The sequence below is a fragment of the Brachyhypopomus gauderio genome, chromosome 8 (genome assembly GCF_052324685.1).
Source record: "Brachyhypopomus gauderio isolate BG-103 chromosome 8, BGAUD_0.2, whole genome shotgun sequence".
Lineage (NCBI taxonomy): Eukaryota > Metazoa > Chordata > Actinopteri > Gymnotiformes > Hypopomidae > Brachyhypopomus > Brachyhypopomus gauderio.
The window spans coordinates 16,517,710-16,539,449 of record NC_135218.1 but is presented as its reverse complement, the minus strand read 5'-3'; the positions used below and the strand labels follow the sequence as shown (position 1 = coordinate 16,539,449).

At 44.8% G+C, this 21,740-nt stretch overlaps 1 protein-coding gene across 3 annotated transcripts in view; it reads right to left on the bottom strand.

Moving 5' to 3' along the window:
* Positions 1-1,229: 1,229 nt before the first annotated feature.
* The window catches only part of lepr (leptin receptor), a 37,014-nt gene continuing 16,503 nt past the window's right edge, over positions 1,230-21,740 (bottom strand). For all 3 annotated transcript variants that reach the window (XM_077014950.1, XM_077014949.1, XM_077014951.1), the window contains exons 7-20: positions 14,789-14,934; positions 14,390-14,531; positions 9,978-10,247; positions 9,630-9,738; positions 9,313-9,542; positions 9,056-9,207; positions 7,737-7,890; positions 7,481-7,563; positions 7,030-7,243; positions 6,320-6,523; positions 4,844-4,921; positions 4,561-4,654; positions 3,208-3,283; positions 1,230-2,932 (exon numbers count right to left, since the gene is read on the bottom strand). In XM_077014950.1, coding sequence (XP_076871065.1) covers positions 2,147-2,932; positions 3,208-3,283; positions 4,561-4,654; positions 4,844-4,921; positions 6,320-6,523; positions 7,030-7,243; positions 7,481-7,563; positions 7,737-7,890; positions 9,056-9,207; positions 9,313-9,542; positions 9,630-9,738; positions 9,978-10,247; positions 14,390-14,531; positions 14,789-14,934 — 2,738 coding nt within the window. In that variant the 3' untranslated portion in view covers positions 1,230-2,146. The remainder of the gene's footprint in view (positions 2,933-3,207; positions 3,284-4,560; positions 4,655-4,843; positions 4,922-6,319; positions 6,524-7,029; positions 7,244-7,480; positions 7,564-7,736; positions 7,891-9,055; positions 9,208-9,312; positions 9,543-9,629; positions 9,739-9,977; positions 10,248-14,389; positions 14,532-14,788; positions 14,935-21,740) is intronic.

The window sequence follows — 21,740 nt, the reverse complement described above, 5'->3', positions numbered from 1 at the left end:
AACCGGTGCACAGGCACTAGCACCTAAAATAGCTGATCTAAAGGTCATTTTTGTCTTCACAATCCCAGGCACAGATCCAGCTGGCAGACCTACTGCAGGGATTAGAGAAAACACACAGGCAGACAGATGAGGCCTGGTTACCTTTATGTAATTAATGTGTTCCAGAAACTAGTCCTTGCAGCAGTTGTGACAGGCGTGTGTAAACAGATACCCAGTACAACAGCAAGTTTGACTTAGCACTCTCATCATGTAGTCAGAAGCTCTGCTGTCTGCATCATTCCTTATAGCAGTGAGGTGAGCTTTCAACTGCCTTCACGTCTTGTCTGACCACTTAATTCCTACGCATTAGGAATAGAAAATGACTAATGCAACTAGAATTTAGGAACTAGAACACACCAACAACTAAATATTGCACAGCTGTGAGACCACAGTATATATTGTATATTTAGTATTAAGAGCACATTGCAACTAGTGAAACTGTATTTATTCACCTCTCCACATGTTAGAGCGCCATCTGTAGGCAATTCCAAGGCAATTTGAAGCTTTATTTTTCAGATAAAAGTGAATCACATTGGCTCGTAGCTATCAAATGGTTCATTTTCCTGTTGTCAGTCCAAACAGGGGAACCCACTTACCTTGAGGTAATCCCAGTCTGGCACAATGTGGCGTTTGTGATTCTGTGTACCCTCAGTTCACCCTCGGCAGACTCCAGTTATTGCACAATCCAAAAAACAACGCGGTGTCAAAACACCATGGCGAGGCACAGCATGCTAACATCTATTCAGTGACAAAACAAATGAGGGAGAGAAAAAGTTAATGGCACGTTAGACTCAGCACATACAGGTTTGCACAATCCGTCTATAGTTCTCAGCACTTCCAGCGTCGCTGTGCCTCGCCCTCTAGCCAAGCCTAGAAAGGTGATCGGGGGGCGGGGCTCTCCGGGTCTGTGTGTTCTGGGAGATTAGCGTTAAGCCACTGTGCCGTGTCACTGCACGGGACTTCAGGGACAAATACCCCCCACCCATCCCCCTCCCTGCAACACAAACACTCACATGAGTGAACGATGCTCTGCTCCTCAGGAGAATCACCTTTCTGCCTGTGAGTAAATAAGCCTAAAACACCAGAAGGTATAAACCATTTGAAGGGAAATTGAGAATTGTGCATATCTAGATAAGAGGGGAGAGCCTGCATCTGGAAGAGACGTTCAGTAAGAATCCAAACACAGGATGCAGTGTTGGACAGTGCTCACAATAAATAGTTTATTTTGACCAAAAAATAGACAGGACATATTTATACACTGTACAAACATTCTTTAGTCCCATTATAACATCTGTAGTTGATTCCATCACCATCACTAACATTCAATGGTCATCATAAACTGTTGGCAATACAAAATGTCAGACAATGAAAATAGACATTTCACGCTCAATGCTTATGTTTTCTTTGATTGTAAACATCGACAACAAAATAGACATTTGTATTCAAATACAGGAATATCCGTCATATAGTTATAGTCTCTGTGGATTTCCGCATGCCTTTTGAATCTTTTTAACCTGCACAGATGCACTTGTTTATAACAAAAGCATCTCAAATACTCTCCGCTAGAGGAGAATCGCCCTGCACTCCTAATGTCTGAGAAGCTTTTTACCTGATCCATCACAGCACTTCCATCGGTCGATAGTTCAAACTTTTACTTCAGCCTTTTAACGCATGAGACACGTCCCACGAGACGAGGATGAAAAGCAGCAGGTTCCAGAAATTACAACTTTCAGCTGGACATTCACAGTCACACTGTGCTCAGCCCACAGGTATAGTCCAGGCACAGTTCAACACAAGCACAGCTTGATCCGGGACTAGTCTGGCTTATTTCACCTAAAGTCCCACTTGGGCTTAAGGACAGAAGAAGGATAAGGTGAGATGACCACAACAAAGTGGGTTTCAGATCAAATGAGGTGATCCAGTTAAAGTCCTTCACTAGTGTATCTGTTCCAAAGCCATTTTATCTGATTTACTTGTGAGGAACAAGGTTAAGGAAAGAAATTACACATTCTAGTTCTAAATCCACTTTGGGGTTAGATGGTTTGCAAAATATATATATTGTGGTGTCATCTCCTTCTAGCGTAGAGAGACACTACTCATATCATAGCTAGAGGGCGCTGTTGTCCACTGTCTCTCTGAGGGGCTTAATGGCTGCAGTCTGGAACTGAGGCAAATAAAGAGGAATGCTTCTCTGGCATGTATAATTCGAATTGCAGGCTCTGGAATCCTTGTATTCTAACTGGGGACCAGAATCAACATACTCAACACTTTGACTCACATGAATGTTCATCCCTGCCTCTCCTTCTTCCTCACAGTCCTCATTCTCCTCTTCCTCTTCCTCTTCATTCATTCCCAGGTAGTAGAGTTCTTTGACCACCTGCTTACTTTCCAAAGCTTCATCCTCTTGTTCCGAGATTTCAGAGAACTCTTCCACTGAGTTGTAGGAGTTGCGAGGATTGGTGATGTCAGAGCCAGAAGGATTCTCGAGATCCCAAAGGCCCCCAGGAAAGGAGCCCGAGATATCTGAGTTGTTGGCGGAGAAGTTGCCCTCATCACTGGAACTGCTCAGACTCTTGTGCTGTTTTATTAGAAGGGCCGGCTGATCAAAGAGCAGGACGGCAGAGTATGTCACAGACGACTGGCCAGACGTCTCTGGTGTGGCGGCCGTAGTGGACACATCCAGAGAAAGGGGCTCCAATGACCCTTCTACTGTCGTCATATTGTCTCTCCTGCCTTCCATGAAGTGGTGGGTCTCCTGTTCGTGCTCCTTCTCCAAAGAAAGGAGATGGGGTTTCTCAACTATCTCCACTTCGCAGATACTTTCGGAGATCAGCAGGAGGGGGCACGCAGTAAGGGTTTCTGGATGACCAAACACATTCTCTGTGCCGTCCAACTACGAGAAATTATTCACAAAAAATTCACCATTAACACATGTGACATTCCGTTATAATATGCATACATTCAGTCAATTACTGTATTTTTTCTATTACATAACTGTAGTGGGAAAATATTGATCAGTAAAGTATGTAAGCATGCACTAAATAAATGATCATGAAAGAACACCTCACAGATCATAAATGTATCCAAGAACAATACATTTCCTTCCAAGTAACAATGCACTGACTACATAGCCAAGAACAACATGTTTCACTTTCAACAGCAACTGACCTTTCTGAACTCCATTCTCTTAGCCCACGAGCAGTTGTTGGGATTCGGTACATCTTTCCAGATTAGCTTCTTCATTCTAAAAAAAGGATTGTGACACATAAGTGATACAGAAAAAATACAAAAGGGCATTAATTTCAAACCCAGAGTAAGCCACAACTGACTGGCTAGGCCATGTGTGATGTAAAGATGGAAGGCAATGACACACCTGTCAATCTGACAAATCCTGTCTTACATACTTGCATTTTCCTTATGCAGATATATTGCAACTTAGATGTGTCACATATTTTGGTCATGACAACTGTGTTTTTATTAGCAAAGTAAAAGCATAGGTTTCTAATGGTGTGGTCTCATCAACTCATGAAAATCTATTTGATACAAAATGGGTGTAATAATGTTCCTCAATTATGGTTAAAACATTTACAACATCATGTCATGCAATATCCTGAGGCTCCACTAGGCTGCACCCCTTCTCCATCCCTGGCCCCAGGACATCTAAAAAACGTCTAAAAACATTATGGAAATCAGGTGAATAATCTTACACACAATTGAACATCAGCACAGTCACAAGAAGCAGAGCCCCACACTCATACTCGTTTGACACGTTCAACACATAGTCAGCTCATGTCTGTTCACTATGTCTGTTCACTAGTGTCTGTTATGTCTGTTCACTAATGGTTCTCTTAATTGCATGTGTTCACTGACTAGGACGAAGGTCACTTGCAACTCCACATTACAGACGAAACAGCAGATCTCAATGTTGGGAATACCAGGCCCAGCAATCAGCTGTTTGTTGGTAGTACAGGCCCAAAAATCAGATGCATTGCCAGTGTTCAGATCCAACTCATGACGCATGTGCCCTTGAGCAAGCCAGGCTGCACCCCCTTCGCTCCAACACTCTCCACCCACATCACTCCACATGCTTTTCACCCTGATCTCACCCTTCACCCTTCCTCTGTCACTCCCAACTCCCTCTCCACCCCTCCCCTCCACCACTCAGCCAGCCCTCACCTTCCACCCATCTGCTGTCCCCTTTCAATCTGCCCATCAAAACTGAACACAATCGATAAACAATCGTCCGCTGACCGCTCTGACCCGCTGCGGCATTTGTCTGAGGCTTCCTGACAGACAGGGTGTGGATGTTTATGTACGTGCTAAAAGTGGAATAGACTAAGGCTGCTAATATTAAACACCAGAACACGATGAAAGGGCTCAGTTTTCAGACCCAGGCACAAGTCATTGATTCTACTTCAGGTTGCATTTAATCCGTTTTGTAAAGAATTGAATACAAAAATAACGCTCGCACTCAGTACTAGGACCAGTAGTCAACACTCAGTAATTATGTGGAGGACTTACTGGTTTTGTGAGACGATCAGGGTGACGAACAAGACAATGAAGAGGAAGGCGATGATCAACAGAAGCAGGTAGGCCGCAGGATCGTTCAGCGGAACTGTGAAACAACGCTCAGGTGAAACGGTTTGAAGGATGAGTCCAGTAGTCATGAATACGTCTCTGCTGCATGCTCCACACACACACTGTTGGCACTACAGTGGAGTCGGACCTCGTCAGGTCATGAATAAAACTTAATAGTGAGAACAATTGCTGATATTCAGTAATATACAATACAGGTCAAGCTTACTTCTGCATGCCACCGACTCCCCCTCTCCATCCGCAAACACGGGGAAAAGTCTGAATTCCTCCACACCGTCTAAATGTTCTGCGAGAAGAACAGAAATATCAACTGAAATACCATCATAAAAATTCAGTCTAATAAGAAATGTTTCCATACAGAAGAGGAATTTCCACATAAGCACAGAGACAATGATCAGATTGACACAGACTCCATAAGACTTCTGACGCTGCAGAGGGCCCCATGCTGGTTCCTATACCTGGATTTGCTGAGGCACCAAAATAATTTGTATTTGAATAAAAGTGGAAGTAGGCATAATAATCGCCGCCATTACCAGGGCTTGAAAAACAGCAAGGTCTAGCAGTGGGTTTTGTCGATATTATTTGAAAAAGACATGTTGCTATTTACAAAAAAACAAATTTTATTTCCACCCACCTCTGTGCTGCTTATGTTCTCTGGAGACAGCTGTTCCTAATTTAGACATATCATCAATGTGTTGATAGCCTAATCTTCATCATGGCCAGAATACGCTTGAATAACATGTTTCATAGAGCTGCCTTTATGCCATGTCTTACAGATAATAGCAGGATGATTACTAGGTTGTCTTACCGAAAGGTTTTCTCCATGGTACATACACATATAACACCTATAAGCTCACCATTTATGCTTTGCCAAATGCCTTATTCAGATTTGGCTCCAGCCCTGCTCTGAAGATGTCATGTGGTATCTGGCACCGTGATGTGCTTTTTCCAGCACATCTTACAGATGCTTGATTGGATTGAGCTCTGGGGAATTTGGAGGCCAAGTCAACACATTTGACGCTTTGTCGTGTTCCTTAAACCACTACTGAACAACTGTTGCTGTGTAATAGGGTGCATCACCCTGCTGAAAGAGGCCACTGTAACTATGGTCCTCCGCTGCCATGATGGGAGACGTAATTCTTCATACCAGGCCACCTTCATACCCTCTGCTCCAGTGTCCAGTTCTGATGGTCAGGTGTCCACTGAAGGTGCATTCAGCTGTGGACGGTGGTGATCGTGATGAACAGCAGCTACTCTCTCTCTCCATCCGCACATGAACCTGTCAACAGTTTGTCCGTTTGTCCTTCCTTTGACTGCTTTTGGGAGGTATTAACCCCCGCAATCCAGGAGCACCCCGGCCGCCAGACCCGGCCGTCTAGCCATCACAATCTGAGCCCTGTCAGAGGAGCACACCTTACCCTCACCCGTCCCTCCTGCTCTCCGCACATCAACGTCAAGAACTGTTTACCTGCTGCCTAATATATCCCAGTCACTGACAGGTGACGTTGTTACGAGACAAATCAGTGCTATTCACAAGGTTACGGCTATACGCTACGTTTCAAAATCAATAGTGATCAATACTAATCAATTGACCACATATGAACTGTATCAGTAAGTTAAGATACTGGAAGAGAACGAGTAATTGAGGGGGGAAGATGAAGAAGATAAAGGAATGCAAACGTACGGCAGACATGGAGCTCCCTGGTGGTGGGCGGGACTCGGAGCCACTCAATGCTCCCAGCCAATGAGCCGTCCGGTCCAGCAGCCTCTTTCAGCTCCACCCATTCGATGACGAAGGAAAGTGGCGGAGGATGTTCAGATAGCAAAGCCCAGGACAGAGATACGCAGGTAGCATTGGCTGCCGCACGAAACCAACGCACGCAGTGTCCTGTAGACGGGACAAAAAATGTCATTCATGCACCGGCGGCCTCGACTTTTATCACCTGAACTAAGCACTTAAGACACGGGTTTGTTACCATAACAACTGGTTAAAGAGGCCTTGCATAGTGTAGCAGAACATTTCTAAAGGCTACATAAATGCATAAAAGGCTCTAATAAATGCAACAAAGGCACTTCTGCACTCCTCATTAGAGGAACTGTGGAATGTGCTAGAAGCTCATAGACCAGCCTCTGTAACAAAGCAGCAAACAGCTCTCAATCAGAGCAATTAACCATAAATGAAATGTAAGAGGATGACATAAGCAAAACTGAATATGGCTGGAAGTACAGAAGCTAAACAAATAAATAGAAAATAAGCAAACATCACAGAGCTTTGGCACAATAAAAAATATCTCATTTCATTAGACAAAGCAATTTGCTTAGGAATTCCTAATGCTTTTAATAGGTCCCTGACGATGGCATTAGAGTTATGACATTAGGGGTGTGTTAACTCACGTTTAGGTTGACGCACCAGGGTCAAGTTATTATTCTTGCCTGAGGAACCTAAAGAATTATGAGATATGACAGTGATGGTATGGATGTCCTCTTTCCAGTGGAATGTGTAAAATGAGCCGAGAGCTATATCATCTGACCACACAGTGCCCCCAGAGGCCTGGTGCAGAACAACAAGTCCCAGCACACATTCTGCAGGGTCCTCTGCTGGGATCGGCTAAAAGACATTGGAAAAAAAACACATTTACCATTATTGACCTTACATAAATCTAAAAAAAAAACATTCACAAGCATTTTTAACTCGATTCAGTCGTTAAGATATTGCACTATAGCCAAGAAAAATGTGGGATGTTTATCACATTTTATCACTGCTTTATTCATTAAAAGGTCTGAGATGAGATCCATTTTCCTTCACAAAGCAAATACACTGAGGGAAGCAGTATCCAAATCTCACCTTGAAGAGCAGAGTTACATTCGTGGAATTCGCTGCAGTGTCCTCCTGAATAACTCGCCAGAAATCTGGCCCCATCACTGGTGCTAAAATCAAACAACCAGACAATATCCCGACCAGAGGTCATTTATAAAGATCTACAAATGGCAAAGGACTCTCTGGTACAGAATTCTCAAGCAGAACTCGTCAGGGTTTCGATGTGAAGCACCACAAAGCTATTTTTCCATGAGACGTAATTCTTTCCCCAGGAGAAGTTCACCTTTAGCGCTGTAAACCGAGGAGGCACGAGGCTCACTCCAGTCACTCCAGTAACCAGAGCCTTTGAATCGCCGACAGCGTACTTCAACCTTGTACTGGACGCACTGGTCTTGGACCAGAACAGTGGCACTCGGTTCAGAGACAGGGCCAACCACCTGTGGAGGACAAATTGGGAATTCTATAAACACAACATAAAATTGCAGACCAGAAACCTCATCTGATGACAGACCACAAGGTATTTTCTTCCTAATACAACTGGCAGTAAATGAAATGAAACACAATGGTGCTCGGGATGAGCGGTTCCGTAAATACTCTTCCTGTTGTAATCAAGCAAAAAATATAGATGTTGCTCATCATTTCAATTTGAGCAGAAAGTACTTCCATTACACAGCTCTAGTAGGGACAGGTCAAGCCCTGCAGTAGACATTTGCTTCTGGTCATTTGCTGGAGGTCCATGAAGAGGACGTGCGCACTCAAAACACGGCAGCTCTATTTGTATCTGAAGCCCAGCTGAGGCCCCGGCCTTTGGAGCCCGGGGTTGGGCAACGTCTACCTAACTGGCATGTTACGACGTCTGCATGAATCTCTGTGACGGGCGATGACATCTGGGCAGTGGGAGTACTGTAGGTTGGTGTGAGGGCAGGCTTACAAAAGTTCTATACTTATAAGCTCTATAAGTTGTATACTTCTATAATTCTGTACATTCTATACTTCTATAATTCTATACGTTCTATACTTCTATAATTCTAAACCTTATATAATTTTATGTTCTATACTTCTATATTTTTATATAATTTCTTTTACATTTTTAATAACTATTTGCTGAGCCCTTGCAACAAAAAACTATTTGATGTTTGTTTTGCCAAAATTACTTAAACCTGTATGATATTGTTTTATGTCCTCGTATTTAAGATGAACTGGTGATTAAAGTGTTTTTCTGATTATTAGTCAGTTCTTTTTCATTGATCTCTATCTCTCAGTACTGGAGATAAAATGTATAATATTTATTCATATTGAATGAAGGTTGGATGAAGTTAAAGTAAAGCATATTTTAGCATTTTAATGTAAAATGTGTAATTTTACGGTGTCCATTGGAAGAACTCAACAGCCCAGGACAGGACTCAAAATAAAAGTCATCAGGTCTACGGATCAAGCTGATCTGCAGGTAGGTAATAAGTCATTATTATCTTTTATATTATAGCACAGACACTTGAATTATAGCAGGCAGGACAGACCGGGAGATGTGGCAATGCTGGCTCAGCAACGCCATGTCCGTTAGCCATCAGTGATGGAGTTTCCCCACCACATATCTGCCCCCACCTTCCACTGCTGGTCCGCCATTTCCTGCGAAGCGACGTAGCGCAGCTCGTACTGCAGGTGGTAGACAGGCAGGCCGGGGCGCGTCCACCTCACACTCAGCGTTTTGTTGGGCCACGTGACCGCTTCCAGGTCAGAGGGCGGAGACGGTTTCACTGCAGGAAACAAAGGCGTACAACAGTTCATCATTTTGGGTTTACGTTCACGTGTCCGTTGTTTATCGGAGGTAAAATTTGGAGTTTATGAAGTTAAACACTCACCGTAGTCAACAGGTGATACAAAAACAGGGAGGGACCTCACTTTGCCATGACCTCCTTCCATCTCCAACCACAGCTTGTAGCAGGAGAACAGGCTCAGACCCCGGAGGGTGCACTCATGAAAGTCCCCCGCTCCATCCAAACACTCCTCCACTCCAGACACGGACTCTTCCCCCATCTGGGCCATAGCACGTTCCTCGTGTGATAGCTCCTCACACATTTTCCTATAGCTTCTAAAAAAAGTAAAGGGAGCAAAGTTAAGACAACCGACTCCTCACCACGATTAGTCAAGCGATAAGGAGAGGGTGAGTCCTTCACACCTGTACAGGAATCGAACCACAGCCCAAGCACTTTTATTCCATTTGCAGGTCATGGAATCACGTTTGAACCACTGATCAGACTGACAGGTAATGTTTGCATCAAAAAGTCCTGAAAACAAAAGCACAAGTAAATTGAATAATTACAGAAGTCACTAGAAATAATGTTTGGAAAAAAGCGATATTCAATTATTCTGTCTAAAAGCTCATCAAACCACGCAAAATATAATCTCCTTAAAGATATTCATACACTAAAACTCTATTTAAAACTTTACATGTACAGAAAAAGAGCATCACATGAGATGAGCCTTGTGAACTATGTTTGTAGAAAGGCCTCAGGCTGGGACTCACCTTCCGTGTAGACTTTGGCGTATGCAATACTGCATTTAAACCTCTCGCCCCATGGGAGGCAGCCCATCAGAAAACCAAAGCCTGGATCCTTTGACCTGAAGGTGACAGCACTGACCCGGGCGTTGACCACTTTGTACTGGCTTTCTGGGATGACCTGGCCGTTCAGCATCCACACCACCTTGCTGGCCGCCCAGCCGCCGTTGTGAAAGACGCCGTACACCGTGGCCTCGGCTCCCGGCTTGGTGAGCACCTCGGTGGGGATATAGCTCACTTTTGTTGGGTGGAGAACCAGAGAGAAGAAAAATGTGCAGTTTAAATTGACCTGGGCTTTGCAGAACAACTTACCGGCGCAATCAAACTGACCAGATGTCTCTCACAGATACCATACTACACCGGAATGGGAAAGTGACTTTCAGGACAAGGCAAGCACATTTCTCTACTCCACAAATATGATGCAACTTTTCCACAACGTAGGCGGTTTATTCTGAGCTCAATCACACTACTGTTAAAAGATTTCCCAGACTCTTACTCCTGTACAAGTAATGCTGGAAAATCTGATGCAACCACATGTGAGTGCTCCTCTTTCAAGGAGCCTCTAGTGCAATATTGTAATTGTTTCTAATGCCATTCCTGATGGACTATAAGCCACTCCAAATCCTCCTTATTTCTGGGTATGGTCATTCTTTGTCCTGCTCGGCAGAATCATTAGTGCTTGAGAACTAGTCCTTTAGGACTGCACATGTAAAACACTCCTGACTTTTGTTGCATTAACCACATAATGGATGTTTTCTACTGGAGGTTAGACAGAGCAACAGCGCCATTCCTGGTATGATTGTTATAAAAAAGAACAAAAGTTTAGTAAAAGTGTAGTCCATTAATGGAAGAAGTAGTGTGACGCTGCAGCTAGCTGGGCAACTGTGCCCCGCATGTACGTGTGTGAGGTGAACCGGACACCTGTGCCCTGCACGTACGTGTGTGTGGAGCCGTGTCTGCTTGCTTGCATTGAGTTCTTATGGGTTGCTTTGCCCCTTCAGTGAGCACACTGAAGCATTCTGTTTAGGTTGCCAAGGTAACTAAACTCAACAAGCATTTGACAAAAGCACTATAATCCTACCTGCTTGAAAACACTCAGTTATATACCTAACTAACTCTTAATTTATACCTGCAAAATGCATCTCGCACACTATGGTACGGCTCTGATTGAAACTTGCTTAATGGACCATTCACATTTATTCACAAGGAAATTTTAGCTGAAAAACTTTGCATCCCCTTTGTATTTTGCGACATATTAGACATTGTGTAGTGTTTCTGAATGTTTATTCAAGCAACCACTGGTTTAAACCTGTTTCCTGATGAACCCTAACCCTGTGATTTCACAGAAATAGGACTAGTAGCTAATATTTCTCTGCAAAGGTACAGCACAATATAGTATTCACAGTGCTGTGCATAAATAACTGGACTCTGAGTTCTGGGTGGTTTGGTTCTGCCCTTCACTGGATTTGAAATTAAATGACTTTGAGGTTTAGATGCAGACTGTCAGCTTAAGGTCAAAGTTAAATATGTCCTGAGCTCTTAAGGTCAAAGTTCAGTATGTCCAAAGTTCTTGTAAAACTGCTTTATGGCAATGCCACACGTGGCGTTATGTGGAGCTATAAAGATAACATTTCCAATTAACTTTGAATGGTACAGTCAGTCAATCACTGACTGAGAATGATTTGCAGCCAAGTTGTGAACATGTTAACTTTAAATAATTATTGTTTAAAAATATTGTATAACATTTCATATAGATAAAGTCTCTCAAATTCAACAGTTCATTCTGCACTTTAATCTCATATTTATCGTCATAGTGATCTACAGTAGTGGTATTCGAATATGTGCCTCAAGTCCAAATCAGGTCTGGATTTAATACTCCCTTGTAGCTGATTAAATGTTTCATTTAACTGGTTCTCGTCACACCTCACTCCCAGATAAAAGGAGGGTGGAAAATCTGTATGACCAGGACCTTGAGGACTCATTTGAATATTCTGAAAGTTTGAGAAACTGTTCATTTCAGAATGTCCATTACGTCTGGACTATCGGTGTTTCATTCTAAGGGCATTACATGCATTTCTTCTTTAGAGTGAGTCAGAGCTTGAGCTGGTATGTGGTGGCCATGTCAGGAGCCACAGACACAGTGACAAAGAAACACACAAATGGAAGTGATCGATACACAGCAGGGTAATAAAAACCTGCATGTGTGGTATGTGTGTGTGAGAAACAACTTGCATGTGTATTAACTACAACAGTTAATCTTTTTAATTTACAATCATGACTTCAAGGCTTCATTCATATTGTTCTACTCCAGAAATGCCCCAAGTACAGAGTGAGTCACTCTGTTGCCCCCCGTTCGTGGCAGTTTTATTCTTGAGATCCTCGATAAGAAATTCTTACTCATTAGTGATGTGATTAGTGATGTTAAATATGCTGTTTTGGTATGAAACACATGCAACGTCTGCAAACCATTCCAATATTTTGATGACATGTGAAAGTACAGATCCTTGCACACATGCGCCCACATATGCACACACCAACACACTTGTGCACAGACACACACACATACACACACACCAACACAAACATGCACAGACACACACACACCAACACACACACTCCAACACACACATGTACACACACACACACACACACACACACACACACACACACACACACACACACACACGTGTGCACACTCACCAACGCACACACACATACACAGGCACAGACACTCACACCAACATACACACACAGACAAAGACACTCTCACTCACACGTACAGAGACACACACAAACACAAGCATACATACACATACCAAAACACATACACACACACACAAGCACAGACACACATACCAACATAAACAAACACAGACAGACACTCACACACCCACGTACATACACACACACCAACACATGCATACACCAACACACATACACAGGCACACACACACACCAACATACACACAGACACACTCACACACACACATACAGACACACACACCAACATGCACACATACACATACAGACACACACACCAACATGCACACACACAGACAAAGACACTCTTACTCACATGTACAGAGACACACACCCACGTACATACACACACACCAACACACACATACACACACACACACACACACACCAACACACATACACAGGCGCAGACACACACACACCAACATACACACATGGACGCAGACACTCACACACACATACGTACATACACACACACATACACACACACACACACACACACACACACAGACATGGGGTGCTGTGAAGCCCAAGAGAAAGTTCAACAAAGAAACCTCATAGAGAGAATGTTCAGTTCAAAGGGGCCAAGGATGAATAACAGCAGAGCAGAGTGGAGCTTTGTTCATCAACTGGGCAGCTCTGAGTGGTCAAATTCACCACTAATGTACAAGGACCTGCTTTATGTTCAGGGGCTCAACAAAGAATGGGCTGATGTCAAGTCAGCAGACATGGCAACCCCAAACAGCTGAATGCTGCTTAAAATGCCCTGTTGAGTTACATATGCATAATTTTCTCACTAAATTGGTAACACGGAGACACACAGAGTTATTGTGTGAGCCTTAGATATATGTATTTTACATTACTTTACACGCTCGGTTTATGTTCGCATTTGAACCTATGGCCTGTGTCTATGACCTTACTAAAATGTTTAACCAGATACCTAAGCTAACACTTTGGTCTCCAGGTAATTGTAATCTTAGCCATATTGGAGGGTTTTAAAGGACTCAGAAGAGCTCAGTCAAACTACAGCTCAGCCACTTAGCCACAGAACACTGGACCAAGGCTGCACGATAGTTTGTTAATCAAGATTGGCCTCAACAGTACTGATATTAAAGAAAGATGCAAACATGCAAAACTGTAGCAGACTCATTCTGTACTGTACTGTAGCAACATTCTGCAACCCTAGGCAAGGCAGCAAGTCAGCATGATCTGAGAAGGATCTGAGAAGGATCTGAGAGTGATCTGAGAGTGATCCAAGAGCGATCTGAGAGCGAACTGAGAGCAATCTGAGAACGATCTGACAGCGATCTGAAAGTGACCTGAGAGTGATTTGAAAGCAACTTGAGAACAATTTGAGAGGGATCCGAGAACAATCCGAGAATGATCTTAGAGCGATCTGAGAGTGATCCAAGAGCAATCTGAGAGTGATCCAAGAGCAATCTGAGAATGATCTGAGAACAATTTGAGAGCATCCTGAGAACATCTAAGAACATCCTGAGAATGATCTGAGAGCTAACTGAGAGTGAACCGAGAGCAATCTGAGAGCAATCTGAAAACGATCTGAGAGCGATACGAGAACGATCTGAGAGCGATATGAGAACGCTGCATGGCAGGCATACCATCTAGTGTCTGGTAGAAGGGCAGGCTCCAGTCACTCCAGACCAGTGGCTCGTGCAGTCTCCGGGAGCGCACCTGCACAACGTTACGGTCTCCGAGCGTGAGTGATCTCAGTGCCACCCACGGATGCTGGACCTGTAATACCTAACATAGTCACACACACATGTGCTCCTTCAGATCAGCTGTGCAATCATGTGAGAACTTCTTCAAGTGCTCAACATGATTCAAACACTATGCCCATAGTTTTCCAAAATGAGAAACAAGCATAATATACAACATCAAAACAAAACTGACCCATTAATCTACCAAGAATGGGAAACTAGATCAGATATTTTTAGACATCACCTGAATCTTAACAATCTTAATTTGACTAGTGTAGGATTTGATGACGTTTTCCTCACCTCCCAGTGTTTGAGAGAAGTGTTGGATGAGTAACGGATCTCGTAGTTAAGTGGATATCGGCTAGTGGGTGAGTCACTCCATGCAAATATCACCTCTCCCTCAGTGCTCACGTTGTAATGCAGGTTCATTGGTGGGTGTGGCTTACCTGTGAATGATGGTAATTCATTCAGTGTTACACAGGAGCAGTATTGCTATGCTAATTTCCTATGCTGAATATGATCTTGAATCTTTGTCTAAGTTATTCAATAGCTATATTTAGGAGAATAGAATAGAATAGTCTTTATTGTTGCTGAAGAAACAATGTTAAGAACAGTGTTACAGCAGTGAAATTGGGTTTGGCATCCTCTTTCCAGGGCAGCAATTAAGACATAATACAAAATAAAAAATAAGTGAGTAAGTAGGTAAAACACTAAAATAAATAAAATAAACTCATGTACATTTGCATTTTAAATGATTTATAAAGTGATATGTGCATTTGAGGTGGGACCTGTAATAGGTCGTATGTGCAATTGTTAAAGTGATGTGTGCTATGGGGTGGGGGGGGTGTTTTGATCATCAGTGAATGAATCTTTGTTGATAGATGAGTTTATTGCAGTTGTGGAGGGGTATTGATGACTTTCACAGCCTGGGGGTAGAAAACGCTTATATCTATCTAACCTATTTCTTCACCTGTTACACCTGTTATAGTCTTGACCACTGCCAGCACACTGATCTCTCATAAAATCAAAACCAGGGTAAAGACCAGACTAAGACACCTCCAACTGAGAGGAACTGTAACATTGAGTGCTAGGGTATGCCTTTTCTCCTTCAATCATTATATGTAATCATCTTCTAGCTGTAATCTCTCTGCACACTCATTATTTCTCATTTCTAGAGCATTTATAGATGTTCAGAACAAGACAATTTTCAGAACTCCTAATAATTAGAGGAAAAAAATAAAAAAATAATTCTAGGAAAGGAACATTTTGTTAGACACTGCAATAACAATTATAGTCACAAGAGTTGATCTTATTAATCTTATTAATGTATAATTTGTGTGTTAACGGGCCGCCCAATGGAGGATGGGTTCCCTTTTGAGTCTTAGTCCTCCCAAGGTTTCTTCCTATTCCCCACCATCTAGGGAGTTTTTCCTTGCCACTGTTGCCTTTGGCTTGCTCATTAGGGATCTGGACCCATAGTATTGTTAACCTTGTAAATCCTGTAAAGCGCTTTGTGACAACATGTGTTGTGAAAAGCGCTATACAAATATATTTGATTTGATCTGATTTAATCATTACCACCAAAATTGAAAGTCACTCACTCATTGATTTTATCCATCATTAACATGATCTTAGGTAGTATCACTGAGTATGAATAACTTTGCTTTGGATATGTTTGTCAGTTTACTTTCCAGGTTAACTTCCTTTATCAGTAAGTTGTATGAACTATAGATAATCTCTGCCTGGACCCAGTAACATTAAACAGAGAAACACTTTTTGAAATGTAAATTAAATGTCATAGACTAAGATATACTTTACAACTTCCATCAAATCATTAGCCAGAAACAGTGTTAAATAAACTCTTGTGGTGCTGATCTCAGATTCATAGTTAGAGTGTTAGGTTTTTTACACCAGCCTCTTTTAAGACCATTAGGAGTAAATTCTACATGGTGAGAATAATCTGTGGTGTATGTCATCTCATCAGGCACCCTTCCCTAAACTAAGCAACACAATGAAATATCCTATACAGGCACATGGATGCTGTCAACCTAGCTTGTCATCCTGGACCTTAAAGAATAACAATCTTGCAAACACACCAGGCATACAAATGCTCTTCCTATCAGACAAGATCTCCACCTACACCATGATTTCAGACACAAATCAAACACACATCCCCTCACCTCCAATGAGCGTATCATGTTTGTGAAGTATTTCAATGTAAAATTTCTCACTCGTTTAACTACATGTAAAACCTCTAAATTGCAAGTGGAATAAAATGCTGTCAAATGCTGATAACTGTGATCCTACTGAACTTTCAATCAATGATTGGACTGTTTTATTTAATTGTTTCATCTTTTTGATTTCAGACAAACTGGATAGCTGTTCTATATCCTGTTGATCGTTTCTTTCCAGTCATATTTACATCTGATTCCCCATATTCTTTTAGGCTAAAATGCTTAGTTGTGTTAAAGCACAAGATATGTCCGATAACCGTTACACATCAAGGCTGCAATTGTTTTTATCTGCAGCGCCTCATCACCCTAAACACAGACACAAAAAACAGACATTACCAAACGAGCAAAATGTCAATTTAAGCCTCCAGCTAGAAAAACAGCAATTTTTGTAGCCTTCTGGTTTCTAGATAAGTACATAAATGTCATCTTCCTGTTTACGACATTAGTTGTAAAGGCAAAGTGAGCTGTGGTTTGTGTAACGCAGGGCGTACAGATCGGTACACACTGCGTTATGAAACGAAGGGGAACGTGAACCCAAATGCCGTATGAAAACCAATCTGCATGCACATAAAAACACACACACACACCGAAGCAAAACGAAACTAAAATAGACGCGGAAAACTCAACGCGTAAACGAAACTCAACCGTCTAGGCACGGGAGGAATAAATAACCATGGCAACCGAAATAACGCGGAAGTATTACAATGCGTGAAAACGCAACAAAGGACTCCAGGGGAAGACTGGACACAGGCAGACGCCGCAACAAAACAAAACCTTTCCCAAAAATAAAAGAGTAACTGACAGGAAGAGATAAAGCTGGAGGAAAACTTGAGAAGGGCCAGAAGTGGCGCAGGAGGTAGATACTCGAATAAGTGACAGGTAAGTAAGAGAGATAAAGGTGATGAGACACCTTGTAACGACACGCAACACTAGAGAAGAGACAAGAGAGAGAGAGAGAAGGCTGAGACCGTGACGGCAAGACACCAAAACGAATCAGCAGTGATCCGCTTCACCAAGCTTCCTTAAGAAGCCTTAGAAACGGCTGAAACGGATCAGCGCTGATTGCGCCCAGCTAGTCTAGGACTGACTCGGGTGCCTCTTCTGGAGGTAGAAGGTGTGGCATCCGAGCCAGCCCTGACAGAGCCCCCCCCCTCTAGGCCCGAGACCTCGCGGGCCCAGGGCGACAGCCCTGTCACGGCGGAAGTCGCGAATCAGGGACCGATCGACAACACGAGAGGCGGGGACCCAGGACCGTTCCTCGGGTCCATAACCTGCCCAGTCCACCAGGTACTGGCCACGACCCCGAACACGGCGATGGTCCAACAACCGACTAACGGTGTACACCGGGCCGCCATCGACCATGCGGGGGGGCGGCGGAGCCGGAGCACGGGGCATGCCACACAGAACTGGGCGGAGACGGGAGACGTGGAAAACAGGATGGACCCGCATGGAAGGGGGAAGCAACAGCCGGTAAGAAACCGGATTTATCCGCCTGTCAACCTTGAAGGGACCCAGGTATCGAGGGGCCAACTTCCTGGTCCCACCCCGGACCGGCAGATCCTTGGCGGACAGCCAGACACGTTGCCCGGGGCGGAAGGACAAGGCAGGGAGACGGTGCTTATCAGCACTGCGGCGGTAACCAGCTGAAGCGGACAACAGGGCTTTGCGGGCCTTACGCCATGCCAACCGGCACCGCCGCACCAAGGCACGGGCCCCTGGAACAGCCACCTCCTGTTCCTGGTCAGCGAACATGGGAGGCGCGTACCCGTAGAGACACTCAAAAGGTGACATGCCGAGAGCAGAGTGCCATAATGTGTTGTGGGCGTACTCAGCCCACAAGAGCTGGTCAGACCAGGAGGACGGATTAGAGGACGCCAGGCACCGGAGCGTCTGTTCAAGGTCCTGGTTGGTCCTCTCCGTCTGGCCATTGGTCTGAGGATGAAACCCCGACGACAGACTGGCCTTGGCACCCAACAGGCTCAGGAAAGCACCCCAAAACCGACTCGTGAACTGCGGCCCCCTATCAGACACCACGTCTGAAGGGAAACCGTGGTGCCTGACGATGTTGTGCAGAAATAAGGAGGCCGTATCGCGAGCAGAGGGAAGCTTAGGCAGGGCTAGGAACCTTGCCACTTTTGAGAATCGGTCAACAATAACCAGGATAGTAGTGTTGCCCCGAGAGGGGGGCAACCCAGTAACGAAGTCAAGAGCCACATGGGTCCAAGGCCTGGACGGGATGGGGAGGGGACGCAGCAGACCGGAGGGTTTGGCATGAGAGGCCTTGTTGCGGGCGCATGTCCCACAGGCCGAAACGTAGTTCCCCACCTCCTGGTCCATGCCGGACCACCAGAACCGTCGTCGCAGGAGTTCAAGGGTGCGGCGTGCCCCCGGGTGAGCAGCAAAAGGGGAGTCATGGCCCCATTCCATCACCTTCTTCCTCATAGAAGGATGTACATAAAGACGGCCAGGAGGAACCCCACTAGGACCAGGCCTACGGGTAAGCGACCGTTTGACAGCAGCCTCGACGTCCCACTGAATGGGTGCTACTATCTTGGACGAGGGAATTACTGTGCTTGGCTCGACCGATTCGGCTGGCACCTCCCACTGGCGAGACAGCGCATCAGGTTTTATGTTTTTGGTGCCAGGCCGATAGGAGAGAATAAAGTCGAACCGGCTAAAGAAAAGCGACCACCTAGCTTGTCTTGGGTTAAGACGTTTGGCCTGCTGTAGGTAGGCCAAATTTTTATGGTCGGTCCAGACCAGGAACGGGTTTTGGCCCCCTCTAACCAATGCCTCCATTCTTCTAGTGCCAGTTTCACAGCCAGCAACTCCTTGACGCCGACGTCGTAGTTTCTCTCGGCAGGTGTCATGCGGTGTGAAAAATAAGCACACGGATGAAGTTTCTGGGGGGTGCCCGATCGTTGGGAGAGAATGGCGCCCACTCCGTAATCTGAGGCATCGACCTCAACGATAAAGGGTAGGTCAGGGTCAGGCATACGGAGGATTGGCTCAGAGGTAAACTGCTTTTTGAGCCTATCGAATGACTGCTGGGCCTCAGGAGACCACATAAACGGACCTGGGGTTTTCTTAGTGAGGTTAATGAGTGGGGCCGCCAGGGTACTGAACCCCTTTATGAAGCGGCGATAAAAATTGGCAAAACCCAGGAACCGCTGGACTTGGCGTAGTGATGCGGGAGTAGGCCATTGGGTCACTGCCCGAATTTTGGTCGGGTCCATAGCCAGAGTATTAGGGGCTATCCTGTACCCTAAAAAGGCTACTTCCTGGATATGGAAGAGCGATTTCTCCAACTTAACATACAGATGGTTCTCATGCAAGAGTTGGAGGATATGCCTCACATGTTTGATATGCTCGGACACAGAGTCACTGTAGATGAGGATGTCGTCTAGGTAGACGAAGGCATACCGATCAAGGGCTTCTCTGAGCACTTCGTTTATAAAGCGCTGAAAAACAGCAGGGGCGTTTATTAAACCAAATGGCATCACTAAATATTCATAGTGGCCTGACGGGGTGATAAAGGCGGTCTTCCACTCATCCCCTTCTCTAATCCTGACCAGGTTGTAAGCACTACGAAGGTCTAATTTGGAAAATATAGTGGCTTTTTGTAATGCCTCGAATGCTGTGGCCATGAGGGGTAATGGGTGGCGGTCTTTGACGGTCGCCTTATTGAGACCACGGTAATCTATACATGGCCTCAATCCGCCATCTTTTTTCCCTACGAAGAAGAAACCAGCACCGGCGGGTGAAGTTGAGGGACGAATAAAACCTGCAGCAAGTGCCTCCTTGACATACTCTTCCATAGCCTTGCGTTCCGGGGCAGCCAGAGAGAAGAGACGGCCCCTGGGTGGGCTCGCCCCGGGTAGCAGGTCTATGGCCATATCGTAGGCCCTGTGAGGGGGAAGGAAGCCAGCCTTTTGTTTGCTAAATACCTCAGCCAGGTCATGATATTCAGTGGGGACCTGAGTAAGGTCCACGGCTTCATGTGGACATTTAATAGGGGAATCGAGCTCCTTCTTTAAACAGGTCTCTTTACAGATCTGGCTCCAATCCTTTACTGTGCGCGACAACCAGTCGACTTCTGGGTTATGCCGTTGTAACCAGGGAAAACCCAGGATAAGACGCATTTGGGGAGCACTGATTACATACAGAGAGATCTGTTCATGATGCCCTCCTATACTCATCTCTATGGGCACAGTTTGTTTGGCGACCTCACCAGAACTTAAAGCTCGGCCATCTACAGCAGCTACCTTGAGAGGCTTATCCAAGCTAAACAGGGGTATTCCCAATTCTTCTACGAGAGAGGCGTCAATAAAGTTGGCAGCTGCCCCTGAATCAATGAAGGCCATCAGACGTCTTTTCTCTGACCCCCTCCAAGACAGAGACACATGAACATATAGAGCGTTACTGGGAGGACTCGAGACAGAACCTGCCAGAGCCCCAGTGTTGACTGGTGGGTTGACCTTTTTCCCCTGCAGCTCGGGGCATCTGGAACGTTGGTGACCCGCCCCACCGCAGTATAAACACCTGCCTTCCTGGAGACGTGCTTGTCTTTCTAGACGTGACAGTCGTGTATGACCTATCTGCATGGGTTGAGGGTCAGTACCACATACAGGGGATTCAGAGACACACGACTGGGTTACTGTAGGTGTAGTGTCTCGATATAGCATTTTTGCACATCTACGTTCGTGGTACCGATTGTCAAGATGCACTGTGAGTGCTATGAGTTTATCAAGATCGGCCGGGGGATCGCGGAGTGCTAGCTCGTCTTTTAGTTCTTCAGATAACCCTTCCTGATAGACAGTCATAAGAGTCTCTGGACCCCATCCACTTTCAGAAGCCAGTGTTCTAAATTCAAGAGAATACTCCGCCACCGATAATTTTCCCTGGCGTAACCTCAATAAACGTGCACCGATAACTGCTCCTGACGATGGGTGGTAGAAAGCACTTCTCATAGCGCTAGAAAAATGTGCATATGAAACACACATGTCGGTCTGTTTCTC